The sequence below is a fragment of the Diabrotica virgifera genome, chromosome 8 (genome assembly GCF_917563875.1).
Source record: "Diabrotica virgifera virgifera chromosome 8, PGI_DIABVI_V3a".
NCBI classification, from domain to species: domain Eukaryota; kingdom Metazoa; phylum Arthropoda; class Insecta; order Coleoptera; family Chrysomelidae; genus Diabrotica; species Diabrotica virgifera.
The window spans coordinates 35,111,746-35,134,850 of NC_065450.1; the positions used below are offsets into that span (position 1 = coordinate 35,111,746).

At 32.6% G+C, this 23,105-nt stretch overlaps 1 protein-coding gene across 1 annotated transcript in view; it reads right to left on the reverse strand.

Moving 5' to 3' along the window:
* Positions 1-7,746: 7,746 nt before the first annotated feature.
* The window catches only part of LOC114338529 (uncharacterized), a 107,690-nt gene continuing 92,331 nt past the window's right edge, over positions 7,747-23,105 (reverse strand). The window contains exons 7-9 of the mRNA XM_050658973.1: positions 14,681-14,706; positions 11,227-11,388; positions 7,747-8,199 (exon numbers count right to left, since the gene is read on the reverse strand). Of these exons, the coding sequence (XP_050514930.1) occupies positions 7,873-8,199; positions 11,227-11,388; positions 14,681-14,706 (515 nt within the window). The 3' untranslated portion in view covers positions 7,747-7,872. The remainder of the gene's footprint in view (positions 8,200-11,226; positions 11,389-14,680; positions 14,707-23,105) is intronic.

Sequence of the window (23,105 nt, forward strand, 5' to 3'; positions counted from 1 at the left end):
GAATCATTTTTTAAACACGCATAATACCCAATCAGCGAATTGGATCAGAGGCTAATCTATTTTTTTGCAAAACGGATTTACACATTATGCAAAAACCACACGTTTACTCACTTACCCAATTTTGACTGCGATTAAATATATATCTCTGATTTGGTCTGATGCATTTTAGTTATTTTACTTGGATAAGTGTCTATACCTGACCCAGAATCTGATTTTTAAGGTTAATATTAGGTGAGATATTGTGTAAGGCTTGATAATTGTGATAATTACAAAACACGTAAAGCATCATTTAAAAACTATAATTTACTAGAACGCAATCCATCAATTTAATCAACTTTGCAGTTATAAAATATGCACAAATTAGGCTATTTATTATGTACTTTAGAAAGGAACTACAACACTAAAGGTGTTTTTTTGTTTTATATGGTCAATGGACCCCCAAATATCAACAACCATGGAGTGCTACCATATAAAAACGTGCGTTTTTGAGAAAGGGGTGAATTGCTTCCTACGCATTAGGGTGCATTAGGATGGATTCGATGCACTTTTCGTACTTATACATCTATAGAAAAGTTTTTCCAAATTAAATTTCTTGTCAAAATGTCATTTTATAAAGTCAAAACTATATTTTTTACAAAAATGCACCTGTCAAGAAACGAAGCAAGAAAAAAACACGAAAGAACTCGGTTTTATTTTTTCACCATAAATTTTCTTCACGGAGACATAGTTATATGCATTGCTTCGCAGAAAAATCTTCTATCCTTCTTTTCAATACCACTGAACAGTCTATGACATTATTGAAAACACAATAACAGTACAAGCGAGGGAAGCTTTGTTCTCTATACAGGGTGTTTCATTAATAATTGTCCATATAGTAACTGGAGAAATCTTAGCTCAAAATAGGAAGATTTAACCTAAAACACTTAAATAAAATGTGGTTCCTTACTGAGTTACAGGGTGTTTTATCTAAAAATTTAAAAATTATTTTGGCTCAGCATTTTTAAACTATTCGACATATCCTTTTCATACTTGGCAGAAACTGCGATTACTATACACCCTACTAAATTATGATACACAAACGTTTCTAGCTACTACCAGAGGCGTACGACAGGGGATATTGAATGTTTGACCCTTCTCAAATTCTACGCCACTGAAGGAATTACTATTTTAGTGGCATTTTTCGATTCACCAATACTTTCTACGTAAATAATATACTCTTAATTGGTAACGATAAAGTCATTAGTTTTCGAGATATTTGAAGTTAAATATGAAACGGCACAGTTATTTTGATTAATTTATGATATGATTCATATGATTAAAATTTAAAAATTATTTCTAGCCAGTACTTTAAAACTATTTGGCCTATTCTTATCATACTTGGCAGAAAGTGTAGGCACTGTACACCCTACTAAATTAAGATAAATAAACGTTTCTAGCTACTACCAGAGGCGTACGACACGGGATAGTGGCTGGTTGACCCTTCCCAAATTCTCCGTCACTGACGAAATTGCTATTTTAGTGTAATTTTTTGATTTTCCAATACTTTTTACGTAAATAATATACTCTTCATTCTTAACGATAAAATGATTAGTTTTCGAGATATTTGAAATTAAAAATGAAGGGATACATTACATTAATCAAAATAACCGTGTCGTTTCATTTTTAACTTCAAAGATCTCGAAAACTAATGACTTTATCGTTACGAATGAAGAGGATATTATTTTCATATAAAATATTGGAGAATCCAAAAATTAAACTAAAATAGCAATTCCGCCAGTGGCGTAGAATTTGGAAAGGGTCAACCATTCACTTTCCCCCGTCGTACGCCTCTGAAAACAGCCAGAAACGTTTTTTAACATAATTTAGTAGTTTGTACAGTACCTATACTTCCTACCAATTATGAAAAGGATACGTCGAATAGTTTTAAAATGCTGAGCAAAAATAATTTTTAAATTTTTAGATAAAACACCCTGTAACTCAGTAAGGAACCACATTTTATTTAAGTGTTTTAGGTTAAATCTTCGTATTTTGTGCTAAGGTTTCTCCAGTTACTATATGGACAATTATTAATGAAACACCCTGTATATACTAATAAAAAATATGTACCATCATATTTATAGTTGTTTCGTTCTTTGGATTAAACAATAAAAAAATATACAACAAAATCGGGCTCAACCACTTCATCCAGTTGCTCAAAAAAAGCTGAACTATTTGAGATATCTAAATCATCAGCCACCTCTTTTAAATTATAATACAAAAGCTGTAGTAAACCAAGGGAGGTAATTTTGATAATAATAAATAACAAATAGAAAATGGGTCAGCCAGGGTTACCTACATACTATCCTCAACCCTGTTTAAGATGTATCCAGAAAAAATAATCCAGCATTGGAAAAATCTACAATAGTTGTAAAGGTTAATCCATTAACAACATACGGTTTGTAGATGACACGGTCAGAAATGATGAGTATCTAGGAGATTTGCAATAAATGGTTCCAAATTCGTAGAAGCCAGCGAAAAATGACTTATTTGTTAACACAAGAAATATACAATTTGTCTTTTAACAATAAATAAATAATGTCAAATATGTTAAATACAATTAAACTTTGAATATAATTTGAAGAAGAAAATAACAATATATATGACATGAGATGAGGTATTAACGTTATAACTTGCTTTATAAATAATGTAAGGAAGAATACAGGGAGAAAAAGTCGTAGAAACTATTTGCTGTTTGACAATGTGAGGATCTGGTCAAATGGCAATTTTGTTGTCTATTTAGAAAAAATGCGAATTGCCGTGATGATTTTCACCTTTCTTAAGGGACACTTAAAGAAGAAGAATGAAGAGAAACATTTTCTAACAATTTGAAATTATTAGAAAACTAAAAATTTAATGAAAAATCCTTTATAAAAATTATAAAATTTATTAAAATTTCTTTAATGGCTACATCACAGAACGCTTTCGATATTTGAAATATCATCATCAGTGTTTAGAACCTAAAAGTAAATATAACCGTTTAGTGAATACAAAAGTTAATTTTTAAAATTTTTATCAAGGTGAAGGCAAAGTTGGTTATACTTAGGAGTTGATCACAAGCTGAGCGATCAAATAAATTTCAGGCTTTGAACCCTTTAAAAGTCATAAAATTTGTAATATTATCATAGTTACTTACAATTCCAAAGGACGCACAAAATTTAGAAAGTTTGGGCCCTTAGGCACCGAATGGCTCCTCCATCACGTCGTTTGCTAAACCAGTGAGCTTATTGTTTGTATTTAATGTTTAATCCTACTCTCTCAGACAGAGTTTTAAGCGAATGTATCATAGAAACTGTATCTTGTACCTAAGTTGTTTGCTATTAATACATCATCTGCAAAACTCAAATGATTTAATCTTTCTCCATCTATATTGATGCCCATATTTTGCCATTGAGTGTTCTTAAATATTGACTCTAGAGCTGATGTGAACAATTTTATCTCCTTGTGATATTATCTCCTTGTCTTACTTCTATTTTTTGGTATCAAATTGATAAATTTTCTATAATTGAGTACCAGAGTATTCTCTGAATTAAATGCAAATTTAATGTTCCAAGAAAATACTTATTGCTCTTTTTTTTAAGTTATCGCATGTTCCGCCAACTTGATTTCAAGCTAGCAGTAGTTCAACTTTAACATTGAACAGTATTTCAATAATTATTGATAAAATATCAAATAATTGAATACCACAGTATTCTCTGAATTAAATGCAAATGTTCCAACAATAAATTTAATTAAGAAGTTAATAAACCGTGGGAATTTTACCAATAATTACTACCAAAAGCAGATGCGATTAGAAACTCTAGAGCCTTGCCCCTTCACTGCACCATAGAAGTTTTTGTACCATATTCAGTCTTGCCAATTTAGTAGATTTTCTACTAGATCTAGTAGAATTTCTTATGATTTAGTGGGAAAATTTTAAATCTAGTAAATTTTAGAATCTGGTAGAAAATATAGTAGATTTTAGTAGTACAGCATGCTTTAACTTAAAAAAAAAGAGCAATAAATTTTTTCTTGGAACATTAAATTTGCATTTAATTCAGATAATACTTTGACATTCAATTATAAAAGATTCATCAATTTTTGAACTACTGTTCTGCTATCTTGATTATCAAGTTAGCAGAACATGCGATAACTTAAAAGAGGAATAAAGTTTTTCTTGGAACATTAAATTTACATTTTATTTACACTTAATTATGGTATAAGAATAACTGTGTTTTTCTGACTTTGTTCTGCTAACTTGATTAACGTTTCGAAATGACGATTTACGTAGAGACCTTAAGTCGAATCTATTCCAAATGAAATTAAGAAAGCCGTCAGAAGACATGAAGAGAGGCTCCATGAGCATCCCAACTATGAAGTACTTCAGCTTCTTGTCGACCAACCCCAAATGCGATGGTTTGAGAAAATTAAACCGTTCAAGCTTGTGTAATGTGAGAAGTTTTGCAAGGCTTAGTTAGTGTTGAGCATTGTAACCGCAGCAAGGACGTGAGCAGTTAGTGAAAAGCAGATCAGCGCTGTGCTGTGTAGTCACAACAAAGAAGTGGACATTTCATGTCAAAAAAGCTAGGATGGACCAGGTGAAATCTAGGTTACAAACAATTTTAGGAAGATTAGATTAGGTGTATTTTTATTTTTTTAAAATAAAAAAATATTTAGCAAAAAAAAATTATTTCGAATCGAAGATTCTAAAGTTTAGATATAAGATTATATCTAATGCATTGCCAGCATGATAGAATATAATCATTACATTGTGCAGAGGCAATGAGTTTATCGACTTTAGTTGTTTCTTAGTAGGTAAATTATAGGTTACAAGACTGACCTAAATTTAAAATTAATTGACGTGAGGAGAGCTACACTGGTTCTGCAATAAATACTAAAAAGGTAGAAACTAAATTGATTACTTTGTGTTCAACAAGAGACGTACATATGTTAAGTAGTGTATTAATGTTATAAACTGTTAAATATCATTTGTTTATAAAGGGAGATCATTTATTAACTGCAATCTAGGTAGAATAGTTTAGATGCAACAATATTTGTTTGTGAAATGTTTAACCTGTCATGAAAATATTTGTTATTTTATTCTGCATTTTTTAAGAAAGCGTTGTTCGTGACCCTTCGCAAATTTTTCAACGGTCTTGTTAACAGTGTCCATTTCAAGGTGGCTTAGGAGGTCCTATTCCTATAGAACCAAAAAGCGTTGATAATGTTTCTTAGCATTTTGTTTTTGAATCACTGGATGATGTCTAAATTACGTGACAACGCATCTCGTAACGTGACAGTTTGTAACCTCACAAATTGTAACGGCGACACTTCGTCAAAATTGAATTATTCTGTTTATTTTTTTAAGGTGGAAACCAAGTTTTGTACAGTTGCAATTTAAATTACGTTTCAATTCAATTATTTTAAGGAACCAGCATCATGATAATAGTTATTAAGGTACCAATGGTATTATAAGGATAATAACGCTTGAGGTCAATGGTGTATAGACGAAGGGCCTTCGGCCCGAGGTATATACGTTGACCTAAAGCGTTATTATTATAATACCCGTGGTGCCTTCAACGTTTAATGTCCGCCTAAATTATTCTTTATATGCAAAAAATTTGAATGAATTTTGAATTAATTAGTTTTTAAATAAGTACATTTACCAGAAATAGTCTGCCAGAAATAGTCGTAACGTAATTGTGGTAACCACAGTTTTACTTACGAGTTTTATTTGTCAAGTTAACCGTATTTAACTCGTTATTTAAATTTAATAGGCCCTAGGGCGTTATTTTTCAATAACACGCCCTTGCGCGTTATATCGTACTTAATAGACTTCAAAATAATGTCATTATTTGTCAAAAATAGACCAGTCGGACATTAATGTTTATAACACATTTCACATTTCGTGGAGAAATATACTTACTTATTTAATCAGTAGACCCATTGATACCTTTCGGTGTTGGGCCATTTATAATGCAATTCATTAAATTACCATTACACGAGTCTGAGTATTCATTCAATTCTACGCGGTCCTCTTCTAAGGTGTCAAGAGTTACGTCTAGCTCTTAACGAACTTTCTCCATTCTTTCCTATTGGTTGCCGTTTGTGTTACTTGTTACTAAGTTTTACCCTTATTTTGTAATATCTGCGAGATATCACTGTTCCATTCTTTAATGCGTAGTCCTTTTCTGTTCTTCCCTATTCGTTTTGCTTCCCACACTCTTTTCACTTAACATATTGTTATATGTTTTCACGTACATCACTGTTATTGTCCAACCGGGAGAGATGTCCGAACCATTCCAATTCTTTCTCCTTAATTGAGTCGAGTATCAGTTTGATTTTGAGTTTCTCTTATTTCCTCATTTCATATCCTATCTGTTCTTATTACTCCAATCGTTCTTCTGAGGTAATCCATCTCAGCTATGGGACATCCGGACATTCTTGTAGGCCGAAATGGCCGACGCCGAAACGGTTGACGTCCACTTGGCTTGACGTCCAAATGGCGACGCCAAAATGGCCCCGCCGAAACGACGACGCCCAGATGTCCTAGATTTTTCATCTCTAATGCCTGAATTTTGCACTGATGTCATTTGTTTAAGATCCAGTTTTTTGCTCCGTATATCACAATATATTGTTTTGTATACTGTCATCTTACTCTTTGTTGGTATTTCTTTATTATTGAGGAATCCTCCTCTATTTAGTGCTTGGAATAGTTTTCCTGCGTTTTCCATCCTCTTGTTTTAGATCATCCTCGATGTCTCATTTGTTGTTGGTTACTGTTCCCAAGTATTTGTATGAATTTTACTGTATCATTTTTTGTTGTTCTACCAGTACTACTATTTGATCTTCCATCCCTTGTTTCCTTGATATTTTCATTAAGTGAGTCTTCCCTTTGTTTACATTTAAGTTGCATTTGCTTGCTTCTATGCTCCATTTATCTAAGTTGTATTTCTTTTCCTGCTGGTTCCGCAATTAGTTACTATGTTATCTGTAAACATAACATATCGGCATTTATCATTTGCATTCTATTCCAATTACAGTATTTTTTTAAAGTTTTCTTACATATAAGTAATATCTTAAGAAAGGTATATCTGTGTTTTTTTAGGAGATGATGTTGAATTTAAGCCCTGTCGAAATCTAGTTGGAAGGTGAACACTACACGTGTACGATTAATGGAACGCTTATTCACAGTTTACACATATTATTGTGTTTATTTGCTTATTTATTCAACAAGTAAAATTGAGTTTTCACTATCACCATCTCGATCATTCTTATCGGACGATATCTTTGTCTATTCTTCAATTATTTATTATTTTTCAATTATTTTTTATTAATTATACTCGGGAGTTAAGGTAGTACCACAGTTGATAAAATTTTATACTTTCACAAGGAAATAGTTTCATAAAAATACCAGAATATGAGGTTATGCATTGATACAACAAAATATATTACCTATTATTTATTTATTACATAATATACATTTAACTATTCTCTAAACTAAAAATACTGGGATGAGCAACAAACCAACTAGTGAACAATGGCAGCAGAGACATGAAATGAAAAAATACATTTATAATAATAATTTACTATTTATCCTAAGCATTTCATATTAGAAAAATAACTAAACTTTAGAACTAAAGAAAATTTAGTCGACAATTACATTAAAACATTCTAAAATATGTCTTTTAATATTTTATGTAAACTTTGGGGCATATTCCTATAAACATATTCGGAAATGTCTTTTAAAAGAACGCTGTTTTAAAAAACATCTTCATTATTCAAGTATGATTCAAAAGACTAATAGATAAATAGTAAAATAATATAAAATGTGAAACACGATCAGTCGAAGTAAAATTAATGAAGTCCTAATCCCAAGTCAAGTCCTATTCCATGACCAAGAACTGGAGCGTGTGCGATGACTGGAGCATGGCTAATAACTGGAGCAGCTACTACAGTTCTTTGGACTACTTGAGGATGGGCAGCGTGTCCAACTCGACTAACTACTGCGTTGAAACCATTGTGAGGATCAGCAGTGTACTTGACAACTCTTATGGTGCCGTCTGGTTCAGCTAATGAGTATTCTCCTCTAACGGTATCCCCTACTCTCACTTCAGATTGTTGCTTGTTGTCTCCTGTGTGAGCATCTTGGACTCCATATTTGAATTGATAATTGGCTGGTGCCTGTAAAATAACCAGCATTTATTGTAAAATGATAGTTAGAAAATTGAGAGTTGGAAAATTGAGTGTCAGCATTATAAAAGCGACGCGCGACGTTTAAGCCTAATAAAGGGTTTAAAGAAATAAAAAAATGTGAGCCATTATAGATATGACATGTCACATCTAGGGAAGCGAATACACATTTTTAGAATTAGAGGTACATAAATATATCATGTAAAATATTAAAGTGAGAAAAGTAGTAACCAGTGGGAAAGACCAATACATCTGAATAGCGGTTGCCTTGGAAGAACCAAGAGAGACCAGTATTAGCAACAGAAGCAAGGCAATAACAAACGAAACTTTTACCATTCTTTACTAACGATCAAATAGGGAACAAGAAAGATGAAGAAGATGTTACTATATGAAAATAAAGTTGAAAGAAAAATTTAAAGTAGTGCAAAGAAAAGTTTGAATAAAAAACTTAAAGTAAACTTGAAATAAAACTAGAGAACAGAAGCAGCGAAGAACTTAAGAATGTTATAGGGAAGCGAATAAAGTGGTCAAGAAAGCAGCAAAGAAAGACAAAATAAAGTGGGCAGATAATATTGCTGAAGAAGCTCGAGTCGCCGATGAATATCAAAACATGAGACAATTATAAAATATCACTAACCAATTAGCCCACAAATGATTTGCCACCCACTAACCAATCGTAAAAAGAAATGCAGGTGAAGATATTACATCGTTACAGGAACAAATCAAAAGATAGCATGAATATTTCAGTGAATCTCTAATAAAAGTCTTAACATTATTAGAAGATGCACAAAATATAAACCCCAATATCAACAAACTAAGAATTAATACCAACTAACCAACAACGCAAGAAATAGAAATGATAATAGAAGAACTGAAAGAACACAAAACAGCTGGCGCTGATAATATTCCACCAGAGTTGTTAAAAGCTTGCCCAAGCATAATAATAGAGCTAATCAAACTACTCTTGCAAAGAGCTTAGAGAGAGGAAAAGTTCCCCAAAGAATGGAAAACGTGACTCATAATAAAAATATCAAAAAAGGCGACAAAAGATATTGTGAAAACTGGTGAGAAATCACACTTCTGAATACCAAAAATAAATTAATAACAGTAATGGTAGGGGAGCCCAAGCGGGGATTTTTGCAGTTACTCGAGCGCGTTAGATTATTACATGGGCAGAAACCTTGTACCCTGTAAATGTACCCCTACCATATATTGGATCTTAATACAGTTCAGGGAGTTCGTTAAGCGGGGACCGAAAAAAGAATATATATCCTTAGAAAACTCGAAATCGCCAGATTAAGAAAATGTAAGTTAAGTACATGCAGAATAGTAAATAAATATTTAAAAAATCTGACGGTTTGCGTAAGGAAATGGGTGAGTCACAAAGTTTTACAAGAAAAAGCGAGAAATAAACGTCAGTTCGAAAAATTAAAAAATACGTGTTCAATATTTTTCAAAAATTTATCGAATGATACTAAACGGAGGGGTGGGGGGTAAATTTAAAATTTTAAATACGAACCCCGCGATATTTCGTGAAATAAACATCAGATCGAAAAACTACAAAATAGACGTACTCAATATTTTTGAAAAATCTATCGAATGACAACAAACACGACTTCCCATAGAGGTGGGGTATGGGATTACTTTAAAATCTTAAATAGGAGCCCCCATTTTTTATTGCAGATTTGGATTCCTTATGTAAAAATAAGTAATTTTTATTCAAGACATTTTTTCCAATTATGGATAGATGACGCTATAATCGGAAAAGACGATTGTTGGAAATGGAAAATTAATTTAAAAAGTGGAAAGTCCCCACTTAAATGGAAAACTTTACTTAACTTTTGGGTTTTAGGACCTAATCTTCACAACCCAATAGGTCCACATAACGCTCGAGTGACTGCAAAAGCATACTTTACTAAATAATTATAAATAACCGATTGATAAGCAGTGTGGAGAAGGAACAATATGGTTTCAAATCGAACATGTATACTTAAAGTAATCGTATTATACTTGCAGGAATTCAACTCCCTGAATTCAACTCCCTTCGACACGATTACACACACCACACACTGAAACATGGAAAGCTCTGCAGAAACTCTGCAAAGATTTGGTACTAGAAACAACCAACCTATTGTTATCAACAACCAATAAATTGAGAGAGTGATGGAATTTGTACATCTGGGTAGCATAATCGATTGTAATTGTGGTATAGAGGGTGATAAGCAAGAAAGAGTTAATAAGACTCGCTTAATAACATAAATATGGAGAAATTCAGGATTTGCTTAACTAAAACGAAATTAAAACTCTTCAACACTTCTTCTACATAAACCTAATAAAATATAAATAGTGGATAAAATCGAAACATGTAACTTAAAATTAGAAAATGAAACATTCAGGGGTTACAAATCTATAAATATGTATAGGTAATCTTGAAATTTAAAGGTATACATATAGTAACAACAAAACCAGAGCAAATAGAAACAAAAGTACATCAATGGCACATACCTTAAAATCTCCTCTCTAGCACACATCAAAGTGAAATAAATTATACGTTCGGGAATATAGATCAAAGTGTGAAAGTTTACAGTTTGATAGTGTCTAACTTTACTAAAGCTAATGGAAATATACTTTTTATGAAGAATTACACTATTAAATTTAAATTTGCAGTAGATCGGCACTTGAAACTTGGAACGGAAAGAAAGTAGAACGACCTATAAAAAGGAGATAAAGTAGAGAATAAGAAGAGAAAAAGGACAGATGACACAGTTTAAGCATGTAAAGAATATAACGAAAAAGAGGTCGCCTTCAAAGAAGTTGACATGATAATATATAGTGTAAGTAGTGCCACTAAAGCATTTAGCATGGACAACAACATTTATGATAGAAAAATATGGAAAATAGGGAAGTATATCTGATATAAGTGTATTTATCCTTTATAAAAATAAATTAAAATTAAGATTTTATTACAAATGATCAACCGTTTTGTTAAATATGCCTTTACTGTCTATTATTACTTACATGTAAATCTACTGATGGTTGGGCTACAGCAACTGAATGTCCAGTAACAAGAGCTCCAGATCCAAGAAGACCATGACCACCCAAACCCAGTCCCAGTCCTCCATCTAATACAGAAATGCCTACTCCATGAGCAACGGCTACGAATGCGCAAACAAGTACAACCTGAAAGAATATAAGTAGTAAAAATTTTGTTCTTTTACTATTATACCACTTTACTTTATTTTTCTTGCATTGAAGTCAATTAGCGAAATACGTATAAGCACATAGTGGAGGCTCTGTACTGCAATCAAATCAGAACCATCTTTTCTTTTCTTTTAGTTTACACTTTATTCACTTTTGTGGATATTAAAGGAAATAATTCGCTAAAATTATTATCACGGTGAATGACAAAACGTAAAATGCAATTTTAGATTTCTCTTCAAGTATTTCGCCATTCTGTTATGCTTTATTTTTCTAACTTAAAAACAGTGGCGGCTCGCGACCTCAGTATGCGGGTAGGCTACACATATACTTCGGGTAGGCGACAAAAATATCCTACAATTTGTAATACATTTTGAGCCGTCTTGCAATACTAAATGTAATCTATGAGCGCAACAATGTGTAAAAATTGCTTTTGGAGCATCTACTTTAATTTTTGATTGTAATCCGTATAAAGAGCCAGCTATTACACTTGTTCCATCGTAAAATTGAGCAATTTATTTATTTTTGTAATCATATGGCTCAAGCACGTTTGAAATTAAACTATATAGAGCGTCTGCAGATCTATTCTCGCTAACATCAAAAAACCCTAAAAATCTTTCTGTTACCTGACCAACTTTTTTAACAAAACGGATTGTTAAAGTACACTGTGATATTTCGGTTATATCAGTAGTATCGTCCGCTAGTATAGAAAAAAATTGACTTTCATTAATTTCTGTTGAAATTTCATTTTTTACGTAATCGGCAAGGCAATCTATTAAATCATTTTGTATTGTTTTTGACAAACCCGTGAACACCCCTTCTATTTTTTAACATGATCCTGGATTTCCTGATCGCGTTTAACTACTAAATTAAAAATTTCTTTAAAATTACCCATGTTTGAAGAATTATGGCTCTCATCACGACCGCGAAATGCAGGTTCTTGTTTTACTAACAGAATTGTAACATCAATTTCTTCAACTTCTTCAGTCTTTTTCAACTTCTTCATTATATATCTTATTAGATAGAGAAATTTGTCCAGCTAAAGCACTGTCAATAGTTTATTTTTTCTAACCGTTTTAAACCTAAGCAATTGTTTAAATGTTCTTTCGAAGATTCATGTTTTTTTACACTAGCTGATAAATTTTTCAAATCTGAATATCCCTGACTCACCCAAACATTTTGCTTCAAATTTGAGAGCAACATTCCGCTTAGCCATTTATGATTTTCATACCATATTGTTTTAAACGATCTCGAAAATGGTCGATTGTCTTTTGTCTTATCTGTGGATAAAATCGTTAAATTTGGTAAAGGCCGGCACATTGAAATAATTTCTGACCTTTCTTGATTTTGGCGCCTTGAATAAGGCGTCTCGATCAAACTGCATATTACATCGTTTAAAATATTCATATTCGATGACTAAAGTTTTTCCACCAATAAAACTAACACACCTACGTTTCAACGTCAAATATTACTTATTTTATTTTTGTATCAAATAATAATTTACTCTTCGAATAAATTGATAAGTTAACAATTAACCTCGCTTTAAATTTTTAATTATCTATAAATTCTAATAACACTTCTATCTATATCTATAAAATATAATGGACGACTGACAAATAACTATTCACAGATTTATTTGTCGTTAGTGAATTATTACTAAATTAATATAAAATTAAAATGCCCTTCAATAGACCGATCTCAAATTTACCTGTTTATTATTCAGTTTTCATAAACAAATTTAATTTGTCCTACCTAGTTTTATTCAATACTTAACCTACTAATAACAGCAAATAGTAGACAGTTTTGAATATCTGGGTGTACTATTCAATAAAAATAGAAAAGAGAAAGGAGAAATCGATGCTAGAAGAGTAAAGGGGAATAAAAATTAGGTAATTTATATTCCCTTTTGCTGCGCAAGAGCGAAAATGAATTCGAAATATAAATAAATACAAAATAATCAAGACGGAAGATGGGTGGAAGAGAAGAACGGACAACAAATTAATGACATTGTACAAAGAACCTATCATCACCAGGTACGTTAAATCGCAAGAGATCAGATGGTTGGAACATATAGAAAGAATTTCAGCGATCATAATGCTTAAACTAGTTATGACCAGAAAATTAATCGGTCTCAAAAGAAGAAGTAGATCCAGTAAAAGGTGGATTAATAAAGTGGAGGAAGACCTTAAACACGAGATGGTGGGGCACTGGTGAGATGGAGTGAATGGAGAAATATTGCTCATAAGGTTCTTCAGGGTAATTATGAAATAAAGAACAACGAAGAGAGAAGCTTAAAAAAAATCCACAAGGAAAAGAAAATGTTTTTCCTGTAGTTGGCTGTATACCATCAATCACAAACTTGGAAAAAATCCTTTGTAAAAGGTATAAAATTTTATTAAAATCCCTTAAAAGGGCTACATCACAACAAAACGTTTTAGATTTTTATAAAAAATCATCATCAGTGTTAGATAAACTGGATGCTAGCTGAGCCACAAAAGAAAAATATCCGGGTAAAAACCCTTTACGTAATATATAACATAGATGCGTTAAAAGTGCATACTTTAATAAAAAGCCTTATGATGGTCACATGTTAACTAGGGTAATGCCCTAAGGTAATGTATTGAAATTTCCCAACACGTGGGATCCAAATTGAGTTGTTTACATTTCAATGACTTAATGGCAACTGACTTTCAATGACTTTCAATGAAAGTCATTGAAATGTAGACAACTCAATTTGGATCCCACGTGTTGGGAAATTTCAATACATTACCTTAGGGCATTATCCTAGTTGCCATGTGACCATCATAAGGCTTTTTATTAAAGTATGCACTTTTAACGCATCTATATTATATATTATGTAAAGGGTTTTTACCCGGATATTTTTCTTTTGTGGCTCAGCTAGCATCCAGTTTATCTAACACTGATGATGATTTTTGATAAAAATCGAAAACGTTTTGTTGTGATGTAGCCCTTTTAAGGGATTTTAATAAAATTTTATACCTTTTACAAAGGATTTTTTCCAATCTTAGAAAAAATGGATTCTGGTGGATATAAAATCGTAAATTGTCTGCTAGTGATAAGGATTAGAGTCCCAGTCGAAATACATTACATGCCACTATATATTTGACGAAAATTAAACAGATAAAAGAAACGGCTTAAGGAAGAAATTAAGTTTACCGTAAAATATACAAATACATAAATATACAACCAATACACATATACAATAATTATTACAAAAACAATAAAATATCTATCGTTTCTAATAATGTTTTACCTTAGCAATCATGTTGATTTCAGTACCTAATCACGAACTGTTATCACCTCAGTCTGCATCGAATATATATAGTGCTAACCCAAATTCAAATTTAAATAAATAGCGTCACAAATATTAATTGATTAAACAATAAATAAAAAATGTATTGTACTTGCAAGACCTGATCAAAATGAGTGCAAACGCATAGGCAAAAGTGCGAAAGTGGTTGTGACCATTTTTTTTGTCTAGTTTCAAACCTGAAACTGATTTTTTGAAATCGGCAAAAGTGATCGATTCAGTACTGTTACTTAATAGCAGAGGCGTAGTTTTTTGCAGGAGAATAATCTGAATAATTCAAGAAATGATTAATTCTGCTTGGAATTTACATATTTTATCATTTCATTATAGTTGAAGCAATAAAGCACTGAACCTCCGAAAAAAAAAACGACAAAACGGATCTTAATAATTCTTTTTGCATTCGATTCGTGAATGCGCCAGGAAACTTTGTGACCCCGAGCCATGATATAATATTGAAAAACTGCATACAAAAATCCATTCTTAAAGTGCATCTCAAACAGACAATTAAAAAAAAATCAGAACTCGCCAATTATCGGCGGAAATGAGTTCAATTTTGTTACTTGGGGGGTTTTAGTCGCTCAAAACGAATATGACGTCGGAAGTGATCTCCGGAATACCTGGTGCCCAGGGTACCTACTCTTTACTTCGTCTTGTGGAGTTTTCGGCAAAGAATTTATTAAAAAATTATTTAAAAATAATTACTCGGGGGTTTTTGGGGTCGCTAACTACGAAAATGACATCGGAAGTGATCTAAAGAATACCTGGTGACCAGGGTACCTACTTCTTCTGGATTTTTCGGCAAATTCATTAAAAAATTAGCCAAAAATCATTTCTCGGAGGTTTTTGAGTCGCTGACGACGAATATGACATCTGAAGTGATCTACGGAGTACCTGGTACCCAATGTAGCTACTGTTTATCTCCTTTTCTGGAGTTTTCGGCAAATTCATTAAAAAATGAGTCAAAATTCATCACTCGGGTTTTTTGGGGTCTTTGACAACGAATATGACATCGGAAGTGATCTTTGGAGTACCTGGTGCCCAGGGTACCTACTGTTTATCTCGTGACTAATGATTTTGACTAATTTTTTAATGAATTTGCCTTAAACTTCAGAAGACGAGGTAAACAGTAGGTACCCTGGGCACCAGGTACTCCGGAAATCACTTCCAATGTCATATCCGTCGTTAGCGACCCCAAAAACTCCCCGAGTAATGATTTTTGAATAATTTTTTAATGAATTTACCGAAAACTCCACAAGACGAGGTAAACAATAGGTACCCTGGGCACCAGGACCTCAAAAACCTCGAGTAACATAATTTAACTTATTTCCGCCGATAATTGACGAATTCTGAATTTTTTTTATTGTCTGTTTTAGATGCACTTTAAGAATGCATTTTTTGTATGCAGTTTTTCAATATCATATCATGGCTCTGGGTGACAAAGTTTCCTGGAGCATTCACGAATTGATTGTAAAAAGGATTATTAAGATCCGTCTTGTCCTTTTTTTTTTCGGAGGAAAGGGCGGTTTTAGTGCTTTATTGCTGCGCCTATTATAAAACTATAATATTTTTACAATGATTATTTGACACATATCTCGGAGCACTAAGGAAGCATATAAATTCCTAAAAAACTCTTCTTTTTATTCTTCTTTTTCTTCTTCTTCTTCTTCTTCTTTTTCTTCTTCTTCTTCTTCTTCTTCTTCTTCTTCTTCTTCTTCTTCTTCTTCTTCTTTTTCTTCTTCTTTTCCTTATTTTTCTTCTTTTTCTTTTTTTCTTCTTTTTCTTCATTTTCTTCTCCTTCTTCTTCTTCTGCTTCTTCTTCTTCTTTTTGTATAGACATGACTCTGTCTCTTTTTTCAATGTGACTCTAGTAAGTTGTCGTTCGATGGTTTTCGTGGTCTTCCCACTGATCGTCTTCCTATTGGGGAACCGTCTCTCGCCGTCCGTACTACTCTATTTGTTGTCATTCGAGTTATGTGGTCATTCCATTCTATTCTTATCTTTCTTACTCAGTTATTAATGTTGTCCATCTTGCATCTCCGTCGTAAAGCTCTACTTCTAGCTCTGTCCCATAGAGACACCATCGATTTTTCGAAGAGTTTTCATCTTCGCTGTTTTAAGCAATCTTTTTGTTCTGTCTGTGTCGAGTCGTGTTTCGGCTGCGTATGTCATTATTGGTCTGATGACTGTTTTGTAAATTCTGTTCCAACGAAATTTTGACTCCTCCAGAAACTCAGAAACCAAGAGCTTGTTCAAAATTAAAAAAACACGTCAATTTATAATGGGAGGGGGACGAATTTTCATGCAAAATTCATGCCCTCAAATGTAACCCCCTAATGTCCCGCATTAACCCCCACTTTTTTTTAAATACCAAGTGTGGTTGTCGAGTCATTATAAAATATGGCAGTGTCCGTGTTTAAAAGATATTTCTGCTTTATACATACGGCGAGCCATATGGTTTGTTTTTCGTTGTTTTAAGGTGAAGGGATGATGGGCTTACTAGCCAGCCCACTTGAGATTGAAACCTATGATAAGAATGTATTGCAATTTTAAGGAATGTGTAGATATTGGATATTATGCTTTTAAGTCAGTCGAGTTTGTAACATTCTTCGGATAACATCCAAATAAAAACTTTATTTTAAGTTACACTTGCGTATTTTTAATAGGGGTAATTTTCTGTAATCGAAAGTTATTTTCTATAATTTAATTTCGAACCAGGGATCTTTGCGTGAAGTAACTCGTGGACATCCCAACGTAACAGTGGTCGATTGGCACATCATTTGAAAGGTAATTTTTTCCTCTACACGACACTCTATTTTTTTTAATTTATAGTACAACTTTGAAGATAATTTTGGACTTAACAAACGTATTATAAATTAGTTAAAGCCAAAATTGTATTTACCTAAAGTTATTCCGCAAATTAAAAAAAAATTAGTGGGTCGTGTAGATAAAAAAGAAACCTTTGAAATGATGTGCAACTCGACTACATGTGCTATTAACAAAAAACCTGGGGGTCAGCAGGGGGTTACATTTGAGGGCATGAATTTAGCATGAAAATTCGTCCCCCTTCCAATACAAATTAACGTGTTTTTTTTCGGAAAGGGGGGAGTCAAATTTTCGTTGGGACACACTGTATAAACAAAACTCAGAGGGGATATAAACCATGTACTAATCTTTTTAGGACAAATTCTCAGTGACGATGCACCAATAAAAGCAGGAAAGAAAAACTATTTCGAGGATCTACTAACACAGCAATTACAACTAACACAGCCCATTCAGTACCGGAGTTCGGAGTGCAGTACCAAAGCAGGTTGGACTAGTACACACAACTATATCAGTGTAGAGATCAAGAAGACAGAAGAGGATGAAAGACAATTGTACCAACGACGAAGATAAGAGAAAAATATATTGTAAGTTGAAGGTAGAGGGAATACGTTTTGATAGAAGAGCGAATTAGTAAGTCAGATTGTGTGAGCCAGAATAACTTTGATACAGTTTGAATTTTGAAACTCTTTTGTGACGCGTTTACTTCAAATTTAGCAAATATTGTGGAAAAATCTTTTAAAATAAGACTAGAATTTTGTTTTGCATCAAAATAAAAATACATTTTCGTGCCACGTAATATTCATATCAGATCTTTTGTAGCTGGAATATTGTATGCGCCACTCATTTTTACTGCGTTTAGCGGTTTTTTATCCTTGAATCAGGAGTTTTTCAATGTTATTTATAAATTAAATGTATGAAGTTGAATGCAATGTTTCTCGATTACACGTTAAGCTTTATAAATGATCGCCTTTGTCGCATGATCTCCCAAATGATGTAGTGTCCATCGAATGCACACTCGATTTTTTTTTATTAGAAATAGATTAAAAAAAATATTGGGATGGACGATAAATGAACTTAGATTGCCCGTTGCCAGATCAAATTTAGGGTCGTAACCACTATAACTACACAAACCATTTCGGGAATAATTGGAATATACTTTTGTAGCTTAATAACTTCTAAACGGCTAAACCGATTTGGTTCAATATACATGAGTTTGAAGCGTATCGACAAGTCGTATTGAGCAGGAGTATTACAGGAATTATTGAGCTTGAAAAACCGTTTTTTCGCATTAGAAGTAGATTTGATCATACTTATGAAGCTTACAACTTAAAAATTCGAATTTTCCCGGATATGAGGTATATACCATTAGATTCGTCTAGAGTCCTTCTACAAACGCTTAGTTATTGGCTTAGTTCGTAGCTTGAAATTTTGAGTAATTGTCGAAAAACCAAAATCTTTAAAGTTTAGTTGTCAGTTTTTTGGCTATACTGAGCCGTGTGTATGTCTGATCCTAAGGCGCAGACACCATTTGAAAGCTTAACTCAACACTATTGATTTGGTGTATTTGCGGTTCTCTTATTTTTCTTGATCCGAAGATATATACCCCCAAAAAGTATGCCGTTTTGTACCTACCAAGTCCTATAGCTGGCTTATGGGTAGTCAAAAGTCACAAACTACACCGGTTCTGAATCAGCACTGACCCCCTCTTCAAACACAGAATTGGTTTAACTTTTCCACACACATACATACATACATACATACATACATACATACATACCTACATACATACATACATATCCACATTTTCCCTTTTTTTAAACAGAAATTGAGTCATATTTTTGAGATCGGTAACTTTTGAATGGTATAATCGATTTTAAAAATTAAGTTGGATTTATAGTTTGACGTAACGTAGACGCACTGGAAAAGTTCAACACCGAGTTTTGTGTACTCTTGTTTATAAATGAACGCAAGCGCCTGACGGAACGTAAGAGAAACGTAACGTAACGGAAGAGTTCACCAACTTTCATCTTTTACAGTGCGTTTCTTATGTCTGGCCAATCAAAATCAAGAATTTTGTTCTGTCACCCAAAGCCCAAAGTGGACACGCCCTCATCAATTTTGTAAGGTTAAGGTGTTTATTATAACATATTCGAATTTTGTTAATTATTTGTTACAATTAAGTTATTAATTTAATAAAAATATATCATGGTCTAGTTTCAATATTTCGGATAAATATGAGTTGTTTATTAGTCTAATTCTGGGTTATCCACACATATACGATAGGTAAATCCAATAAACATTAAACATTTTAAAGACTAGGAAATGAAACAAAATAGTTGGAAATACCACGGCACTAAGGAGCATACCTTCGTGTATTTCCTAATCCATGTAACACCAAAACGGATACCTATATATTATAATAAATAATAGTATAAATAAATAAACCCAAAGTTTGTTTACGGTTCGTATAATGTATAATTTATAGCATAGGCTATGTTGTTGAATTAAGTCAATTCTTTCTACTCATGCGCAAAAATTCCACTATGTCGAATTATAAATTGGCATATTATTTTCTTACGTTTCCAGTCCGTTTCTTCCGTCTCCGTTGCGTCTACGTCTACGCTACGTCAAACTATAAATCCAACTTTAGACATGCGTTGGAAATCTAATGATCAGTACTATTAGAAGCCGTAAAGGTCGGACTTAAATTGTCGAAGTTTTTGGGAGATTTGGAGACGAGAACAGACCCTAAATAGGAAGGGTCGTAAAATCCACACCCTTGGACCAAAATGGATGGTTGTTATAATATAAATGGGTGAGTCTTTTTCTGAGCTTTGAGATGGGAGTTGGCCCAGTTTTCAATTCAGTCATATTTAGAAAATCGAAAATCTCGTGTATATATAGTGTCGCGTGTAGGGGGATTGCGCGCCACTGGTAATAAAAAAATGTCCGTAAATCCAAAAAACTATTGTTTAATAAGTACAAGCAGATTGCGATGTAGGCAGCTGATGTAAACTTGATAGGAGAGACATCAGAGAACTTTATATGGAGCTTGAAGAAAATGAGAAAGAAATTGGGCTAGCCATTAACGTAAATAAAACTAAAGCTCTAATATAAGCAAGACACAACGAAACTGACAGAATTTACAGTAGACGACGCTAATATTGAAGTAGTAATATAGCTCACATACTTGGGAGTACAGATTACTGACGACGGCAACGAGGAGTAGGAAATAAAAACAGGATAATACTTGTTAACAAAGAATACTGCTCTCTATCACAGGTATTTGGATCCAAAAATATACATAGCGAAGTAAAGTTCCAAGTATATACAGCGTGTATACTTAAGTTGGAGACATATTTGAATCTTTTTTTTTTATTAATTTTACGAAAAAAAGTTATTCTTTATAAAAAGTTCTGCATGCTCTAAAACCTAAAATTCAATCATTAGATATCAAATTTTATCAATATTACACGAAGTATGTCAATAAATATGAATTTCGTTCAAGGGTAAAGTACCTTTACTTCTCTGAATATCGAAAATTCTTATTATGGAAAGTTGTTTGAAATTAAAAACTAAGATCAAATATGCAATTACATGCTTCTTATTGAAAAAAAAATATTTTACAAATTTTTCTCAAATTTATGAATATCCAACATTGTTTTTATTTATTACAAGTATGATACTTAACTCTTTAATTATTCATTTTACGAAAAAAAGTTATTCTTCATAAAAAGCTCTGCATGGTCTAAAAACTAAGATACAACCATGACATATCAAAATTTTTTAATTTTATACGAGGTGTGTCAAAAATATGAATTTCGCTCATGCATGAGTATAATATGTACTTTTATATTTCACAATATTTCAAATAGAAGGATGTAATTTGATATTGAAACATTGTTTTTAATTCTAAACAACTTTTTGTAATAACAATTTATTTTCAATATTGTGACAAATAAAGGTACTTTACTCCTAAGTGAAATTCATATTTGTTTACATACTTTATGTAAACAAATTGTTTACATATTTGATGATTGCATCTTAGGGCTTAGGACATACAGAGATTTTTATAAAGAATACCTTTTTTTCGTTAAAGTAATAATAAAAGAGTTATCTTATGTGTAATAAATAAAAAAGAAGTTAAGTATCCATAAATTTGAGAAAAGTTTGGAAAATATTTTTTTTCAATTAGAAGCAAATAAGTGCATATTTGATCTTAGTTTTTAATTCCAAACAACTTTTCATAATAAGAATTTTCGATATTCAGAGAAATAAATATACTTTACCCTTGAACGAAATTCATATTTTTTGACATACCTCGTATAATTTTGATAAAATTTGATATTTAATAATTGAATCTTAGGTTTTAGAGCATGCAGAACTATTTATGAAGAATAACTTTTTTTCGTAAAATTAGTAGGTAATAAAAAAGTTTCCCATAGTTTCCAACTTAAGTAGACACGCTGTATATGTACAACTATCATACGACAAATAGCAACATATGGCGTAGAAGTATGAATCATGACAAAAAAGACAATAAAACTTATTAATACTTATGAAAAAAAGACATTGAGAATGATTTTGGGACCGATCTGCGACCATGACATGTGGTGAATAAGATTCAACCAAAGGTTGTGTCAATATTACGAAGAACTATCTATAGAAAATTATGCAAAAATACTAAGGAGGTCACCCTATAAAAGAATAGATGAAAGAACACCTAGTAAAATGCTTAGTGTGGATTGACGAAGTGAGAATTGATACTAGAGAGATATGGAGGGAGGATAACTGGGGTTGAGCAGCCAGCGGTAGAGATACTTAGAGGTGGATACTGAGGGAGGCCAAGGGATAAGATGACAGACAATAAATCACCAGGAGTTAATGATCTAGTTTTCGAATCACTCAAGAACGTGGGCGAGACTCTTTTCCTCAAAATACAACTACTTTTTATTTATGCTTACGAGAAAAGTCTATCCTGTCTAAATGGAATGAGGCTGTAACAATTCTCCTATATCAAGAGAAGATACAACTAACCTAAAAAATCATCGACCCATTAGCCTGTTAAGCTACAGGTATGTACAACCTCTTCACAAATCATAACTGATTAGATCTGTAACAAACCCGAGAGAAAGCGGGATTTCGATTAAAGTTTGTCTCCAACGTCCACCTGGAATTAATAAAACAACTCATTGAAAAATCCATACAATAAAACATACCTCTGGAATTAGTGTTTATAGATTTCTACAAAGCGTTTGACTCGGTACTATTCTTCTTGATGTACCGTGACGAATATTGGCGATCATCATGGCAATTTTTATTTTATCTGCAGCAACGCGAAAAAGCTGCACATATGTTGTATTGAACCAGGTTCTGAGGTTCTTTAACCCGGATGTTCTTCTTCTTCCTGGACCTCGCTTTCCAAATATTTTTCCTTGCAGGATGGCTTGTAGGAGGACATATCTGGATTTATTTTGCATGATGTGTCCAAAGGTGTTAAAACTTTCGAGATTTGATGGTGGTTAGTACCTCTCGGTTCTTCCCT